The sequence below is a fragment of the Cupressus sempervirens genome, chromosome 8 (genome assembly GCF_028749045.1).
Source record: "Cupressus sempervirens isolate cs-2001-9-10 chromosome 8, ASM2874904v1, whole genome shotgun sequence".
Lineage (NCBI taxonomy): Eukaryota > Viridiplantae > Streptophyta > Pinopsida > Cupressales > Cupressaceae > Cupressus > Cupressus sempervirens.
Genome location: NC_143125.1, coordinates 410,394,885 through 410,418,274, shown reverse-complemented (window position 1 = coordinate 410,418,274; position 23,390 = coordinate 410,394,885). Strand labels below are relative to the sequence as shown.

Here is a 23,390-nt window from a genome sequence, read left to right as displayed (position 1 = left end):
AGTTGGATTGTGCAGGTTGATTGGGTAGGTGCAATGAAGGAGAGTTTGCTGGGATCTCCTGTTGAGTTGCCTTCTATTGATGTCTTGATCCCTACATCATCGACATAGATGTTGGGTGTTATATTGTAGGTCATGTTGTTGGTTCTGATGATGTCACTAGCATGTAGTTGGTTTAGTGATGACAGGGATGTCACATGCTACTTATAGGATCTTGGAGGATGTTTTAGTGTGATGCTTGATTGTTTCGGGACAAGCAATCTCGGGGTGGGAGGATTGTAATGTTCCCATTTTTAGTGAGCTTCTGTGGATGGTTGACTCAGTTCATTATAGTGACCCTCATGAGTTGACAGGATGCTTTGGGGTCTCAGTGATGGACTTTACATTTTTAGGAAGTCTAATTCGGGTAGTTGCCATTATTGGCAGTGCAACTGGGGGTGCTGGTAGTTGGTTGTCACTTGCATCGGATGAGGCTATTTATTGCTTGAGCTCTTATTTTTTAATTGCTTGAGGCCATTTAATACTTTTGTTGTCTTGGTGACATTTCTAAGTTTATTGATATCTGTGCCCTTGGTGATGTATGAGGGTTTGATCTGGAGAATTGAGAGAAGCTGGTTCTTCAAATACACAGCTGAGATATTGTGAATTAACTTGTGATTCAATTTAGGTTTTGGTTGATTCTTCCTACTGTTTCTTATTGTTGCCGGAAGACATTATTTTTATCATCTTGAATCTGGCTGAGGGTTGAAGTCTGAGAATTAACCTTACCATTATTCTGCAAATTGCTGCTGTTATTCTGCCGCACTTCTTTACTATTCTAACTGTGCATGAGAAGTGATTGATATTGAAGAGTTCGATTGGACTATGGAGAGTCTTCATTGCATGCTAATTAATTGCATTACCTGTGTTTGGGTTGGAGAAGCAATATTCTGCAAATTGAGGAAATTCTGTGCACAATAGGGCTGCCCTTTTGTATCTGAGGCAGTGACTGAAGGTTGTAAGGCATGTGGACCCATTTGGAAGGGTGGAGACCTGTTCAATTTCACTTGTGAACCTGATTTGAGAACCTGTGATCTTGTGCTTGAGGGTTGCATTAAATATTGCAAGGCTGCTGTTTATATTCTGGGGCAGTGATTTGATAAACACTGGCTGCTAGCATTGATAGCAGTGTCACATCACTGAGCGGAGGCTGCAGTTTGTTTCTAGGGTCTGGCATCACTGTAATTTGGACCTGCGATCAAGGTTCAAGGACCAACGTCCAAGTTAATTGCCCATTTATGCCCTGCGGTTGCTACAGAAACCTGTGATCAGTATTCCAGTGTAACATACCGTTTTCCCGGGTCTAAATTAACAAATACCATACTCAAAGAAATACAGTTACTGCTTCGTTTCATAGGAAGACAGTTATATCATTCATGTTCATGTGAATAAGATTTACCGTTAAAATCAGTTAGACAAAATTTCTTAACTAAAAACTTCAAATACCATCAAATGAAATTACTACAAAAATTGAAAACCACATACCTCGGAAAATTGAGATCGAAATCAAACAAGGGATGCTTCTACAACCACTCAGGTTAGTCCACAAATACACTATAACAATTTCATATGATGACTATCATCTACAAACCGCTATCTTAAAATCAAATGATAATTACAATTAAATACCACTATATTTTAAATTAGGGCATCACATACCACTGTATCAATTAGGGCATCATTTATGATCGGTTCATTTAGGGCTTCTGATACCGCTATATCACTTAGGGCTTCCACTACCATGGATTCAATTAGGGCTTCCAATACCACGGATTCAATTAGGGTTTCCAATACCACTGAATCATTTAGGGTTCCAGTCATCTCTCAATCAATTAGGGCTTTAGATTCCTTTCCCTCCGAATACTTAACTGTGACAGTATCTCAAGATTAGAAATATGCTTATAATCGATATTCATATAAATGAAAAGCAATCCATGATTCTATCTCTTATATCTAGGTGTAAATTAACAGTAACAATGAAATAACTCAATTTAATTTTACCTCCTCATAAATAAAAGTGATATTACCTATTTTTCGATTAATAATTGAATGTATAGCTTATCTTTGTCTGACGTACGTCTAACATCTTGGGGAGAGGTGAAACATTGTCAGGGGCTTAACCACCCAACCTCGGACCAAATCTTATCCCCTCATGAACTCTAATGAGAAAGGCCCTCCCTACCTGGAACAAACAGGGGACATCGTGCCATCCACTGGGCTTCTTGGTAATTTAACATGCAACTTGGCAGCAAAAGATTACAATTTATGCATGAGTTATTAATTTATTCATATTAAAAATGGCAATCTTTGTTCTGTCATAATTGGTTCTGATTCATATTATTTAGGATTCCTTTCTCTCACCTCATCGCCCATCTTCTTGGCTACACAGTCGGGTGAGTTCCAGGTGTTTGGAATTCTCAGAGTTGACGGCTCTGTCAATTATGCATGCATCCAACATTTCACAATCTGTGATTACATAATAATGTTCTTTAAGGATTTCAAAATTAAATGTTTAATTAATCATAATTGAATTCTCTTCCGCGTTCTTGCAAATTAATTCCACGTCTTCACCATTTCATGGCTTCTCTGTCAGTGAATTTCTCAGTGTTTAGATGTACATATTTTCAAATTCATCTCTGTGTGATATGAACAAATATATACACATTTATGTTTTTAATTTTGAATCTGAAATATTTATTACACATGATTGATATGCTAAAGTATCATCAATGTTTATCTAAATCCATACATTATGATCTAAATGCTATTACTTGGAACTCGGTCTGAAGTAAATATAGTTCACCATCATGAAATTCTATGCATCATACTCAACTAGTACGAATGGTGTGACTTATGGAATAAAATGAAAACATGATACTTTGGTATATGCATTCAACTCTTGTACTCCATATGAATCCGACAGACTTGCATTATAAACAGTTGGAAATGGACGATTCAACAACTTAGTATTTAAGAAGATTATACATTATGGAGTTATGCGATTCATCAAACTTAGTATTAAGGAAATAATCATACACAGTGGGAACATGAAATTCAAACAGACACAGTAATAAGAAAAATGTACATGGCATTTCTTGGTTCGACAATACTCTACCCGACTCCACGGATATCACCTTGAATGCTCTAAGGTCGGTTATGCAGACTTAATTATTCTTATTTCCGCAGCTAGGGATGTGGAAGAGAAAAGAATGAAGTGCAGTAATTTCAATCGATATAAATCTCAGTTACTTAGAGATAGAGCCACCGCTAGCAATGAGAAATAAAGAAGATGTCGTGACTCTGCCCGAAGTCTGAATAAAGCTTTGGCATTTGGAGTGATTCTACCTACCGGCTTAGAGATTCGCAGCTTGGTAGAACTTAATCGATGAGCACAGTATGATCTCGGGTTCATTGTGCAAATTATGAGAATATCTAACAAGGGTTCTATTGCCAAAAGAATTGAATATTGAAAGAGGAAGAATGGATGCCGACAAACCATTAAGGAAGTCCATAATATAGAGAAAGCTTGACTCTATGACTTCCTTCAGTTACAAGAACTCGTTCTATTAAAAAGAAGGAAAATAAGAGGAAAATAATAAGAAGGAAAGATAAGTAAAAGGTTGGAAAAATAAGTTGAACGATTATACAATTCAAATCGTCAAATATTAAATCGATTTTCATGCCAAGAATTAATTGGTTAAAAGTAAGAAATTATAGTTTGAATATTATAATTCCAAACATTATTATAGTTTTGAACATTATTATAATCTCTTATTTAAATTATTAAATTATAATGTTGTTAAATCATTTTTATATTTAAATGCATGAATATAAATTACAATCCTTTGAGAGATGTTTTATATTTTAACTTAATTATTTAAATAACTCATGCGGTTCCACAGATGTGCCCTGTTTCAAATTGCTAGGTCCTCTACCTGTCTGCCTAGTGATGGTGATGCCCTGCCTAATTCTTTTCCGACAATGCTTCCACCCCTTCGACATGCTTCTTGCAAGGAATTTCTCCGTAGTTAAATTATAAATTATTTAATCATAAATAATCATAACAGTTATCTTTTCATCTCAATTCCATGAATTCATGATTAACGATCAACTAACATGTCATCTTCACTTGAAATCATAACGAATAACTATCTTACCATTTCGCTAGATTATAACAAATTAAATTGCCAATTGACTTCATGCGGACCTCAATGGCTATATTTCAAGTTAGGTCAAAAATTGGGATGTAACATCCAGGGCTTGTGATTCAAGGTTGTGGTTATTCAAAGAGGACCTGTGGTTGCTAGAGAGTCTGCAAAAATAATCTTCCAAACCTGCGGTTGGTATATTAAGAGAATTGATTAATCAATGAAGGGCTGTGCCCAAGGAACCAGCTGTAGAAGTCAAGGTAAATTTGCCAATTGCAAAATAAACAGGTTCCTTTGCTTTCTGAATGAATCTAGAGCAAATCCATTTTAACTGTGGTTATTATCTGCTGCAACATCTTTATAATTTCCAGGTTATTGCAATTCAATTATTGTGTTAGTCATATTTGGTTGTAATTTGAAACAATAATTAATCATTATGGAATGAACACATCTGGATTTGTGATTTTGAAACTGAATGCAAGGGAAGATTAAATTTTTATAATTCAGTCACAGTCATTCATATAGTTTATTTAGCATTACCCTTGATCTGGCATCTTCATTGGAAATCTTAAGGAGAAATAATCAAATTTTCCTGTGAAACTCAGTGTGTGTTTGAGCTTTAGCCGAGTCAGGGTTCTTACATAGTATTTAAAGGGCACTTAGTGTCTCTAATATTTTTTGCAGGTTGAAAGAGGGGAGGAATTAATCTACCCTATCTTGGGACCCCATGTAGGGTCCCATTGTTTAAGTTGCAAGCCCATGAAGAAAAAGGATTAAGCATATTTAATCAAGGTAGAGGAAACAAGTGGATAGAGAACCACTATAGTCTCCTTAAACATAATGTTACCTCCCACAATTTTTGTACTGGGTATGACATCAGAAAATAAAATGATCCCAAGTCACCTACTAGATGTCACAAACGTGGTTGACCCTTTCACTTTGTAGAGTATGGTGGTTAGTCTCAACTTATAGTTGGCAGGAGCACACTCTCAACTAGCCAAGGATAATCCTCAAACAATGATGTTGAAGTTAGTTGTGTTGAATCATGGTTCCATTTGCAACATGTAAGAAGTGCTTAGTATAGAAACCTAGATTGTTATTGAGAAGATGTAGAGAGAAGTAAAAGTGACTCAGACATATTGACAGTACGTGTACTCTATGATGGATCTATTGACCACTTTTTAAGAAAAAGGGGATGAGGGACACTTGAGTAATGAAATGGAGGTATCTTGTCCAAAGAAATGCTGATAGATCGGAATATCAAGTTGATGATCCATAATTTCACCAAAGAAGCTTATAAAATCACCAAATTAAACTATTGTTTTACTTTTTCATGCACAAATTATGTTTAATAACAAAAGAATTCTCTTTTACAAAATAGATAAATGTTTGTAACCTTGCAAAGCACAACTTAAAGTTTTTATTCTAGAAACTTCCATCTAGAGGGAAAACCAGTTGGCAATGGAAAATGCTCTACTACGTATTGATTATTATTATAAGGCAAGTGTAGAGAAAGAATCAATTATTGTCTAATTGCTCATTGTCAAAATTAGAGAGTCTCCAATAAATGAAGTCTCCTCTCCCTCATACATACAACGATTGAGAAATTGTTTGAACCCTTGCACTAGCTATGTCACACATTATGTATGTTTGGAACCCAACCTGTGCAATGGAACACTCCAATTGGATTTGGAAGTGCCAAAAGTTAGTGCATTTCAGGTTTGTGTATCTTGTGTCATGATGACTTTTTGGGCTGTCATTAGTTAGCACTAGCAATTTTGACTTTCTAGCAGTGATTGGGTAATTGTCTCTTCTTGTAAAGTAACACCTTTGCCCTATAGATAAAACCCCATATTTGTGGGAGTTTCGAATTCATAGAGTCCATTCATCTAACAAAGAGCTTGTAAGGACAAATTTTCCACTTTCTTCTAGAGTACTATTTCTCTTGCTTCAATGCTTGTCTTTTGAGTCCAATTCACCAAGGCATTTGGGCTTCTCTTTTGATCTCCCATGCATTCCCTTGTAGCGCTGTGTCCTCTAAAAGTAGTAGTTTCTCATCATACACCGAGTCTTCCAAAGAGGGTGGTACTTTCTCTTCTTCATCATCCAACATAGATGGTTCATAGAGATGCAAATAATTGCAATTCACCATTGAAGGCATCCTCACGAAGTGGGGTTAAAGAGTTACATTTCTTTAGTCCTCTTTGAGTCTTGTCCTTCTTGCTTCTTCAAATGTCCTACATGCAACGAACTAGCAAGAAAATACCTCTAACAAATCTCAAATGGGGACTCATTTATAGAGGAAAGAATTGCTTTATTATAAGTATGTTGGATGTAGGGAAGAGAGTCGAGACCATAGTTACAAGATTTGGACTTGTTCTTGACTTGGTAAGCCGATTTTGACTTAGACCCAACTTGGACTTGGGAAGGTGATTTTTGATTTTGATTTTGACTTGCGTAAGGATTAACAAGTTGAGAAAATCATTAAATATAGTGATTTTAAAGGATTTAAAGATTTTATTATGCACCCTTCAATGAATAAACTTTAAAGATATTATAAATCAATCAAGCATAATCTCCTTTGATCACATACACATGCATACATTCATACAAAAGAAGATTTTAGTTGAAGGAAGAAACTTTTCCAAATTATAAATATTGTCAAGTGTATTCAAATCTCATGGAAAAATAAATCCATGGGTTCATATCAAAATAGCAAAACTAAAATAATAATTATTGCTAAGAGGAGTATGGATCTCACAAGCATCCCAACATACTTCATAGTCTGAGTGTCTATGGTGCTTAATGATGATGCAACCATGCCATATTTATGTCTATTAGTGACATTAATTTATGAGGGATTTGCCTGCAGACGTGCCCAATTAATCCATGCAAGGTCCTCACTAGTGAAGACATGATCCTTAGTTTTTGTGATCCAATTTGATTGTTGATCAACCTCCTCTAATGTGATAAGTTCCACAATATTTAATTGTGTTGGATTCAAAGGTTGTAATGTACATAAACAAAATCATTTAACCTTTGTACCAAAAAATTGGTTTGCCTCTAGGAGTGTATTTTCTCAAACATATTCAACTGCTCTCACATACTAAATTGCTACATATCTAATAATTGAAGTGGTTTTGATTGGTTTAATAATTAGTATTAACATAATTTTTATTAGATATCTTCATTATGATTATTGTTTTCTTTCAAGTTTAGCCCAGCTTTGGATTTTTATTTGATGCAAAGTGAGTAAATCATAATCTGTAGGCAGTCAGAGCAACCTAGAATGTGTTCAATGAATCTGATTACCAGCCTCTGATACCTACTTACTTATCCCCTTTAGAAGCACAAGAGAAACCGGGGGCGATATAAGAGCAACAGCAAGGACAAAAGGATGAACACCAAAAAGTTCTAGTTTGTAGAGATGTATGTTGATCAGGGTAGGGCTGGATGAATAAGGACAGACACATGAATAAATAAAGAAATGAAAACTAAATAGCTGTAGTGTTTTGAGATTCAAGCTTACAATAGTTTAATCTGCTGTCATGCCGTAAATAAGTATGCTTAAGGATTGTCAGCATACAGTGAAGATAAGAGAATATTGATTAATGATAAAGCTTATAGACGAGGTATTCTATAGGAGGAGATTTCCGAGTTCGAAGTCCCCTTAAAAATGCTGACATTATTAGTCTTCTTTCTAATAGAATGAATCATCTTAACAAGGAGAGGAAGTATAAAATGAATTAAAACTCTTACATCATAATAATGCAATGTCTACTGTAATATTCTATAGAATTGCATGTATAGAGAAACCATCACCAATCAAAGGTGTTGTGTGGTATTGTAGAACCTATCCTTTGCAAAGTACTTGACAATCAACATTTTATTGTTTAATAGCACTGAAAATATGTGTCCAAAGTTATGTATTGAGACATCATATTGTTCGATAGCCTTGATAATTATAGAACGTATCCTTTGCAAAGATACTAGACATCATATTGTTTATTGAGCATAATTTAATTGCTTGACAAGTACACTCTTTGTGCTTTTTAGGATGGTTAACTTTTTATCACACGATGAACACTGCAAATGGACATGCCATTTAAAGCAAGATGTACCAATTATGTTCTGAGCCATGTTTAAATAGAAAGTGCCATAATAAAAATGACTTTGCTTCTAATTCATTACTGTCTGACTTAAAGTTTGCAGGTTAGTTGAATGGCCTAAATATCTGCATAGCAATTGTGAATTGTTACTATTCTGCTTTGTGATGATGGGTTTCTTTTATGCACTGTTGCTTTGGACCTAGGTCTCAAACATGAGAAACTGACTTTACCACTTGGGCTCAACCCCATTGATTGCTTTAAATAACATTACTGGCAGGGCTCTTCTAGAATTGCTTTTATGTTCGTCTTTCTGCAATCACAGCTTTTGTAAACACAAAGTAACTCTAAATTAGGGGGGAATTGCAATTAAATCTATCTTTATGAAGCATGGAGTGGTAAGTAGGCTTCTGTTGTTTCAAATTAAGATAATACAATGTGCAAAAGAGAACTTACTTCCATTTCCCCAAAGGTGTGTTGTTAGCATGTCTGAAATTCCAGTACATAATGATAGGTTATCACTTGGAAGGTGTCCTGCGGGAAGGTTGATTTATACATTACTGGCAACTGTGATAAAATCAGGGAGTTCATCCATCGATAAGAGGAGAAGTATGGGAGTTTTTGCTGGGATGCTTTGATCCTAAAAGTAGCTTTACAGAGCGGAATTCTCTCAGAAAACGGCGAAGGTAACTTATATTTTGATTTTTAAAAAATGATTTTAGCTTGTGAATTAGAGTCTGTTATATCTGCCTCGTAGTTTACAATTTTCTGCATTTTCATTGAGATTTTTTTTGCAGAGATGCTCATCTTTTCTTTGGAAGATGGTAGTAGTATCAAGTTGGTTTGTTATGTTCCTTTCGAACTCTGATTTTTCTAGAACTTATAGGTGACAAGCCCATCTCCAGTGCAAGTATCCTTAAATTTGAAGTTAAACATTAAACAATTCCAAATAAATCTTCAAAATAAGACTATTATGCAACTTGCTATGATGCTCTTTGCATTTCTTCCAAGCTAAGGCTCTAATATGTGCACATGTCATGCTAGGAAGCAGCTTTTTATAGGGGATTGCAGTGAACACACATAGACTTGGGACAGTTTGACTCGAGGCAAAAAGGAGAACAATCAGAAGGATTGGAAATCTTAGAGATATCATGAAATATCTAGCTTATATTGCTTTCAGAGATGTTAATCAGAACTACATAAAACTTGTTATTGAGATAGTTCGTTTCTCAAATAAAGATGTATATTCATATTTACATTGTGAAAGGAGCAACCCCCAAAGACGTTCCTTGTGCCAGCTTTGTTCTTACTGCAGCAATTATCTCATCATTGACTTGCAAATATATTTAGAGTCATATTGGATTGTCTTGCATGATAACTTATACGTGATTGTGTGGAAGAAACTGGTGGTTTGGAAAACAAAAGAACTGGTAAGATGAGTAAAAAATGGGTATAATAAACAGCAATATAGTTCTATCTAGGAAATGAAAAGTTGTTCTTTTGTCTGAGATAGCAAGTTGGTGTTAATTTTCTGCAAATTCTGTACCTTTTAAATCAGACTTGAATTCTGTCCTTGGTTGCTGAAAATGCACTTCTTAATAATCTGAAGTATGGAGGAGTTGTCAACTTTAATTCTGATCTGAATGTTATATATCTTTGCAATAAATATGAACTGGTATTATTGCTTGAGGGAGCAGACTTGTAATTATTGTGTGTCCTCAAACTGCAGTAATTCCTACCCTATATTTCAAGACCAAAGGGCATGACCCTATCTAGGTCGGCTTATACACCTCTCCAGAAAATCGGCGCAAGGAAGTAACACAAAGTTAAACTAACATAACTATTAGTTATGATTAGTCTACAATGTAATCTCTGCCCAAAGATTGCTGCCCATTCTAAAGTCAAAACTGATGTATATATATGCCATCTATGATCTAATAGGTGAAGATAAAGGTGCGGTCTGCACTATCTCAGATCAGTATAATAATTGATGTTAATATTTAACACTCCCTCTTAACATGATAATCATTTTGAGAGATAACATATCTAGCATTATCAATTACAATGAATAAACAAAGATTGATACTCTATATCTATCTGAATCTTCTTTAGCATATAGCATCATGGGACACATGATACTGAGTCATATAACTATCTTGTGATATGACTTATCACTTATACTAGTGATGTTAGTATTGTATGTAATACAATACACGCAGGATAAATCTGAAGGATGATTAGATTCTTCATTTATCCAGATTTTGACTCATAGGTACTGGTAATCCTATATCACAACTTGATCTTGAGTTAAGATCTACAAGAGAACAGGATAAAGTCTGAAGAATAAGCTCTTCCTTTATCCAAGTTGTGATTAACAGGCATAGAGATGCTTATTAGTCACAAATGATCTTGAACTCACCTAGATCTAACAGTAGTTCTATGCCGTTCAATACATTATTTGAGGGATTGTCATCTATCATAATGTCTTTTTATAAATATTCATTATCTCAGAGATTGTCACCTCTTAAATAGTGAATACAGATGGTGGAGCTCATTAAAGTCAATAGCCAGACAAATAAAATTATTTTATTAATAATTTAAAGAATGCAAATGAATTACAATTCAACCATACCAAGTCTTCTCCTGAAGTGATCTATCTTCACTCTAGATAGAGGTTTGGTGAGTATGTTTGCTGTCGGATTTGCAGTGCAAATGTATTCTAATTTTTTAGTATTCCTGTCTACCATATCTCTTACATAATGATAAGGAATTTGAATATGCCTGGATCTATCATGAAAAATTGGATTCACCGAAAGCTTGATGGAATTCTGATTATCACAGTGAATAATCGTAGGATTCATAGCTTGCCCAAATAATCCCACAAGTAACTTCCATAGCCAAACTTCTCGAGACACCATCGTTGTTGCAATGTATTCGGCTTCTGTGGAGCTTCGAGCTACTGAAGACTGCTTTCTGCATATTCAAAATATCATTGCTGATCGTAAGCTGAAACAACATCCTGAAGTACTTTTTCTATCCTTAACACTTCCATCCCAATCTGAGTCGGTGAATCCATGCAAATCTAAATCAACTTTCTAATATTTGAGTCCAAAATTAAGATTGCCTTGTAATTATCTCATAATGTGTTTAACTGCAACTAGGTGAATCTCCTTTGGTTCACACATAAACTGGCTTAAGGCATTAACAACATAGCAAATATCAGGTCTTGTATTTACTAAGTACATAAGGAACCCAATCATTTGTCTATAGAGAGTAGAATCTATGGAAGGTGATTCTGCTGTTACTTCTTTTAGTCTTCATTGGAGAAGACATAGACTTGCAATTCCACATTCCAAATCTCTTCAAAATATCTGATGTATACTTACCTTGATTAAGTATGATACTGTCAAAATTTTGCCGTACTTCCAGTCCTAGGAAGTAATGAAGGAGTCCCAAGTCTTTTATCTCGAATTCTCTAATTAGATCTTTCTTGCATTGATCTATAAGATGATCATCACCTGTTATTAGTAAATCATCAACATACAATACCAGAATTACCTTATCATCTTTATCTCTTTTATAATATAAATTTGTATTGGCTTCATTCTTGGAAAATCCTAAGCCGGTGAGATACTTACCAATTCTTTCATACCAAGCCCTTGGAGCCTGTTTAAGCCCATAGAGATCTTTCCTGAGCCTGCAAACAAAAATGTTAGGAGCATGAGTTTCAAATCCTTCAAGTTGCGCCAAATATACTTCTTTTGCAATCTTTCCATTTAGGAATGCTGTTCTTACATCCATCTGATGTACTTTCCATCCCTTTGATGCTGCAATTGCTAGGATTGCTCTTACAGAGTTATATCCGGCGACATGAGAAAAAGTTTCTTCATAATCAATCCCTTCTTTCTAAGTGAATCCTTTGGTTACAAATCTAGCTTTATATTTCTCAATGCTACCATTAGCAACATGCTTTATTTTAAATATCCACTTGGAAGAAACAACAGATTTTCGTTTAGGTCTTGGAACAATTTTTCAAACATCATTCTTTATAATAGATTGGTATTCTTTTGTCATAGCTTCTTTCTAGGTTGTATGTTTAATAGCATCTAAAGAATTGGTTGGTTCTGTTTTGGACAAATCATTCATGTTTGCTATATAACTAGAAAATCTTTTAGGTCTTTTGCTTTCTCTGACTATTCTGGAAGATGCAGCAAAGTCTTGTGCTTCCTCGACTATTTTTATGGCCCAAAGTGGTCTTTTCTTTGAACTTTGAGTTTCTCCAAGATTTAGATTTTGAATTTCATCTTCAGTTTCTTCTATGTTCTCCCTCTTGGACTCAGACTCATGATTTCTTTTAGAACTAGGTAAAGGAGAAGGTTCTTCAAAACGTAGGGTTCTTTTGAATGCTGGATCTTTTTCAAAAATTACATCCCTACTAAGTTAATACTTTTCTGTCCAAGTATGAAAATCTTATATGCCTTAGATGTTTCACTGTACCCTACAAAAATATCTTTCTTCCCCAAGGGTTCTAACTTAGTTCTTTTTTCTTTTGGAAAATGGATATATACGGGACACCTAGAAATCCTAAGATAACTTATATTGGGTTTAACCTTAGTAAAGACATCTTCAGGAGTTTTATCTCTAAGGTAAGAGTGAGGGCTTTGATTTTAAATATAGACAACAGTACAAGAGGCTTCTTCCCAAAGATAGTATTCTAGATTTTGATCAAATATCATAGCTCTAGCAGCTTCTATAATTGATCTATTCTTTCTTTGTGCTACCCCATTTTGTTCTAGATTATAAGGAATGGTGTACTCCCTCTTAATTCCTGTTTCTTTACAAAACCTTTTAAACAAATTTGAGGTGTATTCTCCTCCATTATCAGTTCTAAGAGTTTTAGTTTTATGTCTTGATAAGTTTTTAGTTAATGTTTTGAATTTTTTAAATCTCTTTAGGATTTCTTTTGATTCTTTGCACTTTAAGAAGTAAATCCATGTTTTTCTAGAGAAGTCATCTATGAACAAAATATAGTACCAAAATCCTCAAGAGAAGGAACAAACATAGGTCCACATAAATCTGAATGAATTAATCCCATAACATTATTTGTTTTTCTAGTGCTATCATGAAATAGACTTTTGGTGTTCTTACCCAGTGCACACCCTTTGCATATGCTTGAGTGGTCTTTATTTAGTTTAGGTAGACCGATAATCATCTTCTCCATAGTTGATAAGGTTTTGAAATTTAGATGCCCTAATCTTCTATGCCATATTTCATTTATGTTTGTAACTTCATGAATTAAGGCTTGAATAGGTCGACTAGATTCTGAATTCAATTCATACAAATATCCTTTTCTCTGACCAATCAACTTCGCTGTCTTGATTGAGGATTCTTTGCCCAGGTTATTACTTTATTGTCCATGAATGCAATGTTATGCCCATCATCTTCAAGTGCTGTAATTGAGATTAGATTTCTTTTTATTCTTGGTACGTAGAGTATACCTTTGAGAAAAAGAGAATTTACTGATTTTAGTTTCAAGGTGCAATTTTCAATTCCTTCGACGGAATGTGTTGAATTATCACCAATGGCAACTTCACCATTGACCTTTTCTGATATAGAGTCTAGTGCTTCTTTGTATCCTATTATATGTCTAGAAGACCCACTATTAATTACCCATGCTTTACTTGAAATTTCATTTGATAGTTGTTACATCCCAATTTTTGACCTAGCTTGAAATATAGACGTTGAAGTTCACATGAAGTCAGTTGGTAGTTTAATTTGATATAATCTGGTGAAATGGTAAGATAGTTAGTCGTTATGATTTCAAGTGAAGATGACATGCTAGTTATTCGTTAATCGCGAATTCATGGAATTAAGACGAAAGGTTAACTAATATGATTATTTATAATTTATAGTTTAATTACAGAGAAATTCCTTGCAGGGAGCTTGTCGAAGGGGTGGAAGCATTGTCAGAAAAGAATTAGGCAGGGCATCACCATCATTGGATAGACAGGTAGAGGACCAAGCGATTTGTAACAGGACTCATCTCTAGAACTGCATGAGTTGTTAATAATTAATTAAATTTAATTAATTAAGTTTAAATATAAACGTATTCTTAAAAGATTTTAAATTATCTTTCGTCGTATTATTTTTAATAATAGTTTATATATGTGCATTTGAATATAAAAATGTTTTGGCATCTTTATATGTTAATTAATTAATAGAATGATGTTTTAAAAAAATTACTTATAAGATTTTAATAAATTTTCGAATTATAATAATATTTGTGTTATTTTCACTTTCTAGCTCTATTATTTCTAATTTAATATTCTTTAATGTTAGCACTTATTCATCGATTTAAACATTAAATAATATTAATAAAACTTTCTCACCTTTGTTCCAACGATTCATTTTTCCATTTGATGGAATTCAAAGCGCATTTGAGTCTTGTAACGGCATAAGCTGAAAAGCCATTCATTATCTTTTTATATGGTTGCCTTGTCGTTTTCAGACATTCACCAACAAGATACCCGTCTATTCTTGTTTCCGCCATAGTCTCAGAACCTTACTATTCTACAACCCGAGTTTGTCTATTTGCCTTGTATCCTATTATATCCGTCTCAAATTCTTCTTTTGCAAATACATTTAACACCCTACTAAGATCCATCGTCCATTCTGCAAAACGTTATCACCTACAACATCATTCTTGCCTAGCGCGTTATTATACCTCTGAGCTTACACGAGATCAATCTTGCGCATCACTGAACAACAGATTCAGCGGGTATTTGAAGAATTCACAAAGTAGGGCACACAGTAATCCGTAGCCAAGTAAGGATGTGCTAAATCGTTTTTAACTTCTTTCACTCACGTTTTCTTGTCTTTTCTGGGTCGGGTTGATACAAAATGTAAGAGTTGTGTGTACAGAATAGAGTCCTGATGTTTACCTTGTGCTCAGAATATTAGAAAATGCCAACAAAGCTTGTTTACATGATTACTAATAAAGTAGTTGATGCTTATGATAGAAGCCGATAAAGGAAGTAATAAAACTTTATGTTCTCATCTTATTCATTGTTTGATATTACTGATTGCCATCACTTAATTCAAAAATACTTTTGAATACAGACTATACCTTTATCAAACCACGTATGTCTTAACTCTGTAGATTTTGTTGTGAAAAGCTATGTTTTCAAACAAACAAACAATAATAATGATCAACTATGAATACCAAGGAAATTCTGAGAATGTAGAGTCTTAATTTTATGAATAGGTATAAGATGTAACGGTTTAGGCACCGAGGAGACACCGACCTAAAGATCTGTTGATGGTTAGTGAGTGCAATGAGTTGTTCTTTTCTAGTTTGCAAGTTGGATATAATATGAGTTCATCTGCTGTATCTATGTATATTGAGAATTTGTTTTTCAAGGATATAGATATTGAAAATTGGTTGAAGATATAAGCGTAGGAGACACGTAAGAATGTTGCCGAATTTAGAATGGCCAATCGTGTTTTTCTTTCTAATGCAACTGTTGAATCAAGAATGTTCAATGTGTCTCTTTTTCATTAATATAATTGCAGGCTGAATCGGGGTGGTCAGTAAAAGAATTCTAGTTCTTGGAAAACTGCTTTAAACCATAAATGTTTCTTTATTCATAAGAAAGTATTAAACATGTATAAAAGATATGGATATGCAATGAAAAATTGTGATTAACTAATTCAATTCAGAATGTATTACAAACATTCATACCCTGCAAGAGTGAATTTGTTAATATTAAACAAGCACCTGGAAATCATGGGCTTGAAGGCCTGATGAGGTTGAGGGGGCGTGAGGAAAGATTCATCAACAATAAGAACTAGTAATATCAGTTATGATATTTTAATATATATCATTTAATATGAATTAATAATAGCTCATGCATATTCCTGTTATGATGATCTCTTGTTGCCAAGTCGTATGGCGTGTTATGTATCATGATGCCCAGTGAATGTTAAGAGTTCTCTGTCAATTCCGAGTAGGGAGGGCCTTTCTCATTAGAGATCATGTGGGGATATATATATTGTGGTCTGAGGTTGGGTGGTAAAGCCCCTGGCAATGTTTCACCTCTCTCAAGATGTCAGATATGCGTCAAATAGAGATAAGCCATGAAATTAATTGTTTATCGGAAATAGGTATTATCATTTTTGATTATGAGAAGGTAAGATTAAATTGAAGTATTTCATTGTTATCATCATTTTACTTCATATAAATGAATACTGCATATAAGTAATTATCTAATCTTGAGAAATTGTTACAGATAAGCAATCGGAAAGAAAAGAAATCCGAAGCCCTAATTGATTGTGTGATAGTTGGAACTTTAATTAATATGGTGGTATTGGAAGCCCTAAATTGAATCCGTCGTCGCGGAAACCCTAGATAAAATTCGTTGTCGCGGAAGCCCTAAATTGAATCCGTGGTCGTAGTACCAAAAGCCCTAAATAAACTGATGGTAATTGATGCCCTAATTGGTAAGATGATATGTGATGCCCTAATTTAAGTTATATTGGTATTTAGTGGTATTCATCAAATGATTTTTGAGATAGCAGTCGATTTGAGAAATTGTTATAGTGTATTTGTAGACTAACCCGAGTGGTTGTAGAAGCATACTTAGATGATTTTCAGTCTCAATTTTTCCGAGGTATGTGATTTCAATTTTTGAAGTAATTTCATTAAAAGGTATTTCAAGTAATTAGTTAAGAAATTTTTGTTTAACTGACTTTAACGATAAATCTTCTTCACATGAACATGAATGATGTAACTGCCTTCTTATGAAATCGAAGTTATAACCGTATTCTATGCATATGTTAGATGTTAATTAGACCTGGAAAATCTGGATGTTACAATAGTGATGAATACAATACATGATTCTCAGGATCATAGGTACTTCTTCCCTAGTAACATTTGTACTATTTGCTTGTTGTTTAGAATTTTCAGGACAATTAGGTCTGTAGTGTCCAAACTTTTCACATTTGAAACACTTTATTTTGGATATATCTTTCTTGGGTTTGCCATTCTTTTGATTTCCCTTTTTCTTCTTAAAATGCTTCTTCTTGTCCTTATAGGAGTTTGTATTAAGAACATGACGTTCTTGATTTTCTATTTTTAGTTTTCCTCATTTCTTTAATTTTCTGAATTCTTTTTGAAGACAATCCCCCTTAAATCTGTTGAAGTCAGGAAGTTTATCTCTGACACTTATTCTTTGTGCAAAAGTTTCCCATGAATCTAGTAATCCATCTATAGCCATTAGTGTTAATTCTATGTCACTAATAATAGTTCGTATACTTGACAGTTCATCTCTAATGCCGACAACCCTTAGGAAGTAAGAATTCATTGATTCTCCTTTCTTTATTTGTATGTGATTTAGTTGCCTATTTTAGTGTGAGAACTCTCGTTGCATTGTTGACCTTATATGCATTTAGTAATGCATTCATCATATCAAATGCTGTTTGATGTTTTGTAAGAATGGGTACGATATCATTTTTAACTCCATCTAATATGATTTGAATGACTTTCATATTTCCTTTGCTCCATATAGATTAATGAGGTTCAACTGGAAGTTGTTTGGATGCTTTATCAACAAATTGTTTTACTTCATTTTCTTCAAGAATCATCATGATTTTGAATTTCTAGGCATCAAAGTGTTCTTTCCCATCAAACCTGTCCTCAGGTCTGATTGTGTATGCCATTGAAGGTAGGAGAAAGGTGCTAGATATGTTTAAGGTCTGATTACTTAAATTTGCAGAGCCTAGGTTCGACTACCAGAGCTTTGATACCATGTAAAGTTTCTGCAAATTCTGTACCTTTTAAATCAGACTTGAATTCTATCCTTGGTTGCTGAAAATGAACTTCTTAATGATCTGAAGTATGGAGGAGTTGTCAACTTTAATTCTGATCTGAATGTTATATATCTTTGCAATAAATATGAACTGGTATTATTGCTTGAGAGAACAGACTTGTAATTATTGTGTGTCCTCAAACTGCAATAATTCCTACCCTATATATCAAGACCAAAGGGCATGTTCCTAGAAGGAAGTAACACAAAGTTAAACTAACATAACTATAAGTTATGGTTAGTGTACAATGTAATCTCTGCCCAAAGATCGCCGCCCATTCTAGAGTCAAAACTGATGTATATATATGCCATCTATGATCTAATAGGTGATGATAAAGGTGTGGTCTGCACTTTCTGAGACCAGTATAATTATCGATGTTAATATTTAACAGTTGGAGACAGAAATTTGTGGGTCCATTTCTCTCATGAAGATTCTAAGGGCTCAAATTCTGGATTGTGCCGCAAGGAATTGCAAACTGGCGAATTTGGCTTTTTACTGTTGGAAAATTCTCATTTATTTAAATTTATCAAAAGATCCAATATTATCTGCTCATCATAAAGGACATTGATGTTGCCTTTGATGATTAAATCATGAATAGCATTTTCTTGAGAATAATAGTCTGTTACTGTTTTTTTGCATATTTTTCTAGTGGAATACAATTTCTGGTTGCCTAGCATGACTGTTGTCTTCAGGTATCTTTACACAATACAATTATGTATCTGAATCTGTTTTTTCGTTGGTTTCCAGATTGAGGTGCTAGATTCCATATTACTTGTGTGTAGTTCAATAAGAACAAATGTAATTGTTTCTTAGGTAATTGGAGTATTTCCTTATCTGGCTAATTAGAGGACTATATTAATTATACTAGTTTATACAGAGCTCATAAGAAAGCTTCCTGTTCACTGAGATCTCACACACGCAATCTCTCATCTATTACTTTAACCTTGCTCCTCAATAATAAAAAGAAAGTTGCCTTCCAAAATCTTTTAATTTGATATTACTTGAATCCTTATATTTGAAGATTTTGATGTTCTCTTTAAATCAATTTTTTTGAAACCACCACTTTGTACCCATGCCTAGTGTTAAGGAAAATAGATCAGAGATAGAGTACAACTGTGTATTTATTATTTTAATTCAATGAGATTGAATGGTAATACTGAGTCAATTTATTCCTTCAGACTGTTCTGAAACAACAATAATAAATTACTGATGTATTTAATAATATTTGCAAAAATCCTTATGAGGAAATTGCCTGGCTTGAGATATTGCTGAAATGTACTTTACATGAATTGCTATTAATGATTTCCAAGAATAGCGATATCACATATTACTTATATTGATTTCAAAAGTCATACCCATGTAGGAGCCTGACTCTATGTGGCTTATGCTACATAGGGTCATGACCCTATGTGGATAATAATCTAATAAAATACCCGATAACATAAATATAATAACACAACCCCAATCATATTAAGGCGAGCCCGATACCATAGTCGGTGCTTAGTAGCACAATGCCATGGGGGATATAATGAGTGCGATGGACAGACCCTAATATGAATTATGGGTAATTATCCCCGATTATATATGATGGCAATTATATGAGGCCATTCAGATTACTATCCTTAAACAGTATTTATCACTACTACAAGATAGATATGTGATCTGTTTGAAAGCCTTAAGTATATTTTGACATGATCAAAAAGATATATATATGTATGATTATGTCAATCAGACTTCATAATCTGATTGATACTATATTTTCAACACTCCCTCTTAGTGTGGGAGGATTTGAATAACACAACCATCTCTAAAGTGATAGTTTGAATTTGTATAGAATTTGCAACTAGAAATATCATCCATATGATATGTATCAATCCCATATTCTTGTGGTATGTGCACTAGCATTAGGTTTATGATGCCTACCAAAGAATATGTTATATCCTAGAAGGATATGAATTATTTGACCTCCAGCACATTCCGGGACAACAACTAAATGTAGTCTATTAGATAACAATTAATCAAGATGTCATGATCTCCGTCATCCCATATTATGATTTTTGGCACATTTCAGGATATCAACTTAATGTAGTCTATCATGATACGTTGTTATCATGATCTAGGACACATTCTCGGACAACAACTTAATGTAGTCTATCATGATAACAGGTCAAGCTATTGTCAAGATTGCCACCTTACAATAGTGGCGTCACAAATACATTAACGAAAGATTATCACCTTTGATGACATAATTGACATATGCAAACTAGTAACTCTTTTAACATTTAAAATATAAATGAATATATATTAAATTTAAACATAAACAAGACTTAATCTCAGGAATTACAATTACAATTTAACCATTCTGTATTTACCTCTAAAGTGCTCCACTTTTAGCTTTGATAGAGGTTTGGTAAATATATTGGCAATTTGCTCATCAGTACTAATGTAAACTAACTTGATGACATTTCTATCCACCATGTCTCTGATGTACTGATAGGGAATCTTGATGTGCTTTGATCTGATGTGAAAGACTGGATTTAGTGAGAGCTTTATACAACTTTGATTGTCATAGTGTATAACTGTAGGGTTAAAGGACTTTCCAAATAATCTAACTAGTAACTTTCTTAACCAAACTGCTTCTCGAGCTCCCATAGATGCTGCTATGTATTTTTCTTCAGTATAACTTTGTGTAATTGTAGATTGCATCTTGCTAAACCAAGATATCATTGCAGATTCTAGGTTGAAAGAACATCCAGTAGTGTCTTTACAATCAATAGAGTTGCTGGCCCAATCTGAATCTGAATATCCTTGAAGTTGTATTTCAACATTGTCATACTCTAGACCGAATCCAATGGTTCCACTTAAATATCTCAAAATGTGTTTGGACGCCATAAGATGAATTTTCCTGGGTTCACACATAAATTGGCTTAATGCATTTGTAGCATAGCATATGTCAAGACGAGTATTCACTAGATACATTAGTGAACCAATCATCTATCTATATTATGTGGGATCTAGATTTGGACTCAAATGCATCACTTTTTAAGGTTGAGAAGGTTTGTCTCCATTGATGTAGATTAGGGTTTACAGTCCATTCCAAATTTGTTCAAAATCTCAATAGTATATTTTCCTTGATTTAGGGAAATATAGTTCTCTTTTTGTCATACTTCTAGTCCCAAAAAATAGTGCAAGAGACCCAGGTCTTTCATCTCAAATTCGAATTCAAGGTCTTGTTTACATTCTGTAATGAAATGATCTTCCCCTGTTATTAGTAGATCATCAACATAGAGCACAAGAATTAACATTTCATCATCTGATACTTTGAACTATATATTTGGATCTGCTTCATTTTTGGAGTACCATAGTTTGGTAAGGTAATTGTCTATCCTTTCATACCATGCCTTGGGGGCTTGTTAAAGGCCATAGAGAGCTTTCTTCAATTAACACACATGGGAGTTCTTATCATGGATGAAAAAACCTTCTGGTTGTTCTAGATGCACTTCTTCATCAATAACACCATTTAAGAATGCAGTTTTTACATCTATTTGATGTATCTTCCATCTTTTAGATGCAACAATGACAATTATGGTTCTTATAGAGGTATATCGTGCAATAGGAGCAGATGTTTCTTCTAGTCAATTCATCCTTATAAGAGAGCCCTCTGGCAACAAATCTAACCTTATGTTTTTTAATATTTCCATCTGGTGCATGTTTAATTTTGAATAGCCATTTAGAGGAGACAACTGATTTATTCTTAGGTCTAGGTACAATGTCCCAAATATCATTTTTCAATATAGATTGATATTCCTCAATCATCGCATCTTTCCAAGCTCGAGATGTTAAAGCTTCTTCAATACTTGATGGTTCAGATTTGGTGAGCTCACTTATAAGCGCAACATACCATGAATGACTTCTTGTTTTCTTCCTTTCTCTAAAGATTTCTTGAAGGGCTACATTTTATTCCAATCATCTTCCTTGCCCATAGCGATTTTTCCCTGTTGTTTGGGATTTCAGCATTTTCAAGATTAGATGATATGGGTTCATTATCTTCTAAACAATTCTCCCTTTGAAATATGGGGTTTTCATCTAATTCTGTAGTTGATTCATCGTTTGGTTCTTCAATATTTATAGAAAGTTTGTATGCAAAATCTTCTTCAACTTTAACATCTCTGTCGATTTCAATAGTTTTTTGTCCTGTAATATATACTCTGTAGACTTTAGAGGACTCACTATAGCCAACAAATATGCCTTGTTTTCCTGAGGGTTCTAGTTTAGATCTCTTTTCTTTAGGAACATGAATATATGTAGGATAACCAAAAATTCTTAATTTCCCGCGAAGGCTTCCTTAGGCGCTATATTCTCTAAGATTGAATGAGGGCATCTATTTTGAATGTATACTGTTGTATTTGAGGCTTCAATCCATATTGTTGTGCACAGATCTTGGTTGTGCGTCATTGCTTTAGTGACTTCAATGATAGTTTTGTTTTTCTTTTCTGCTACTCCATCTTGTTACAGATTATAAGGTACTGTATACTGCCTTTTAATCCCAATAGAAGTGCATAATTCTTTAAAGTATTTAGAAATGTATTCACCCCCATTGTCTGATGTTAAAGTCTTAATTTTCTTTGTAGTTTGATTTTCAACTAGTGCTTTAAACTCTTTAAATTTCAATAACACTTCATTTGATTATTTAAGCTTTAAAAAAGAAATCCAAGTTTTTTTGGAGTAGTCATCAACAAAAATTATGCAATACAAGAATACCCCAAATGATGGTATTGACATTGGGCCACACAAATCGGTGTGAGTAAGTTCAAGTAAATTTTTTTATTTATGTTCATTATGTGGAAAAGATCCCTTGGAGTTCTTTCCTATGGCACATCCCTTGCAAATTCCAATATGATTAGACTTTAGTTTAGGTAAGCTTGTCCCAATCTTTTCTATAGAAGGTAGGGCATGAAAATGGAGGTGTCCTAACCTTCTGTGCCAAATTTCATTTGTTTTGGAAACCTCATGATTTAACACTTGGTTTTGAGCATTACAAAGTTTATATTGATTTCCATCTCTAAATCCTATAGAGATTGCATTCTTGATGTTAGAATTCTCAGGCCAAGATAGAACTTTATCTTCTTTAAAGGTGACACAATATCCTTGATCTACTAGGCTAGAAATGGAGACCGAATTCCTCTTGATGCTAGGTACAAATAGTACATCTTTTAGTTGCAGGGTAACTCCAGTT

The 23,390-nt window shown here is 33.9% G+C and overlaps 1 protein-coding gene across 1 annotated transcript in view; it reads left to right on the top strand.

The window, feature by feature from the left end:
• Nucleotides 1-23,390, top strand: part of LOC149543009 (Ypt/Rab-GAP domain of gyp1p superfamily protein) — a 175,483-nt gene that overhangs the window by 36,864 nt on the left and 115,229 nt on the right. Inside the window, exon 3 of the mRNA XM_089797940.1 lies at nt 8,873-8,976. Coding sequence (XP_089654066.1) covers nt 8,873-8,976 — 104 coding nt within the window. The remainder of the gene's footprint in view (nt 1-8,872; nt 8,977-23,390) is intronic.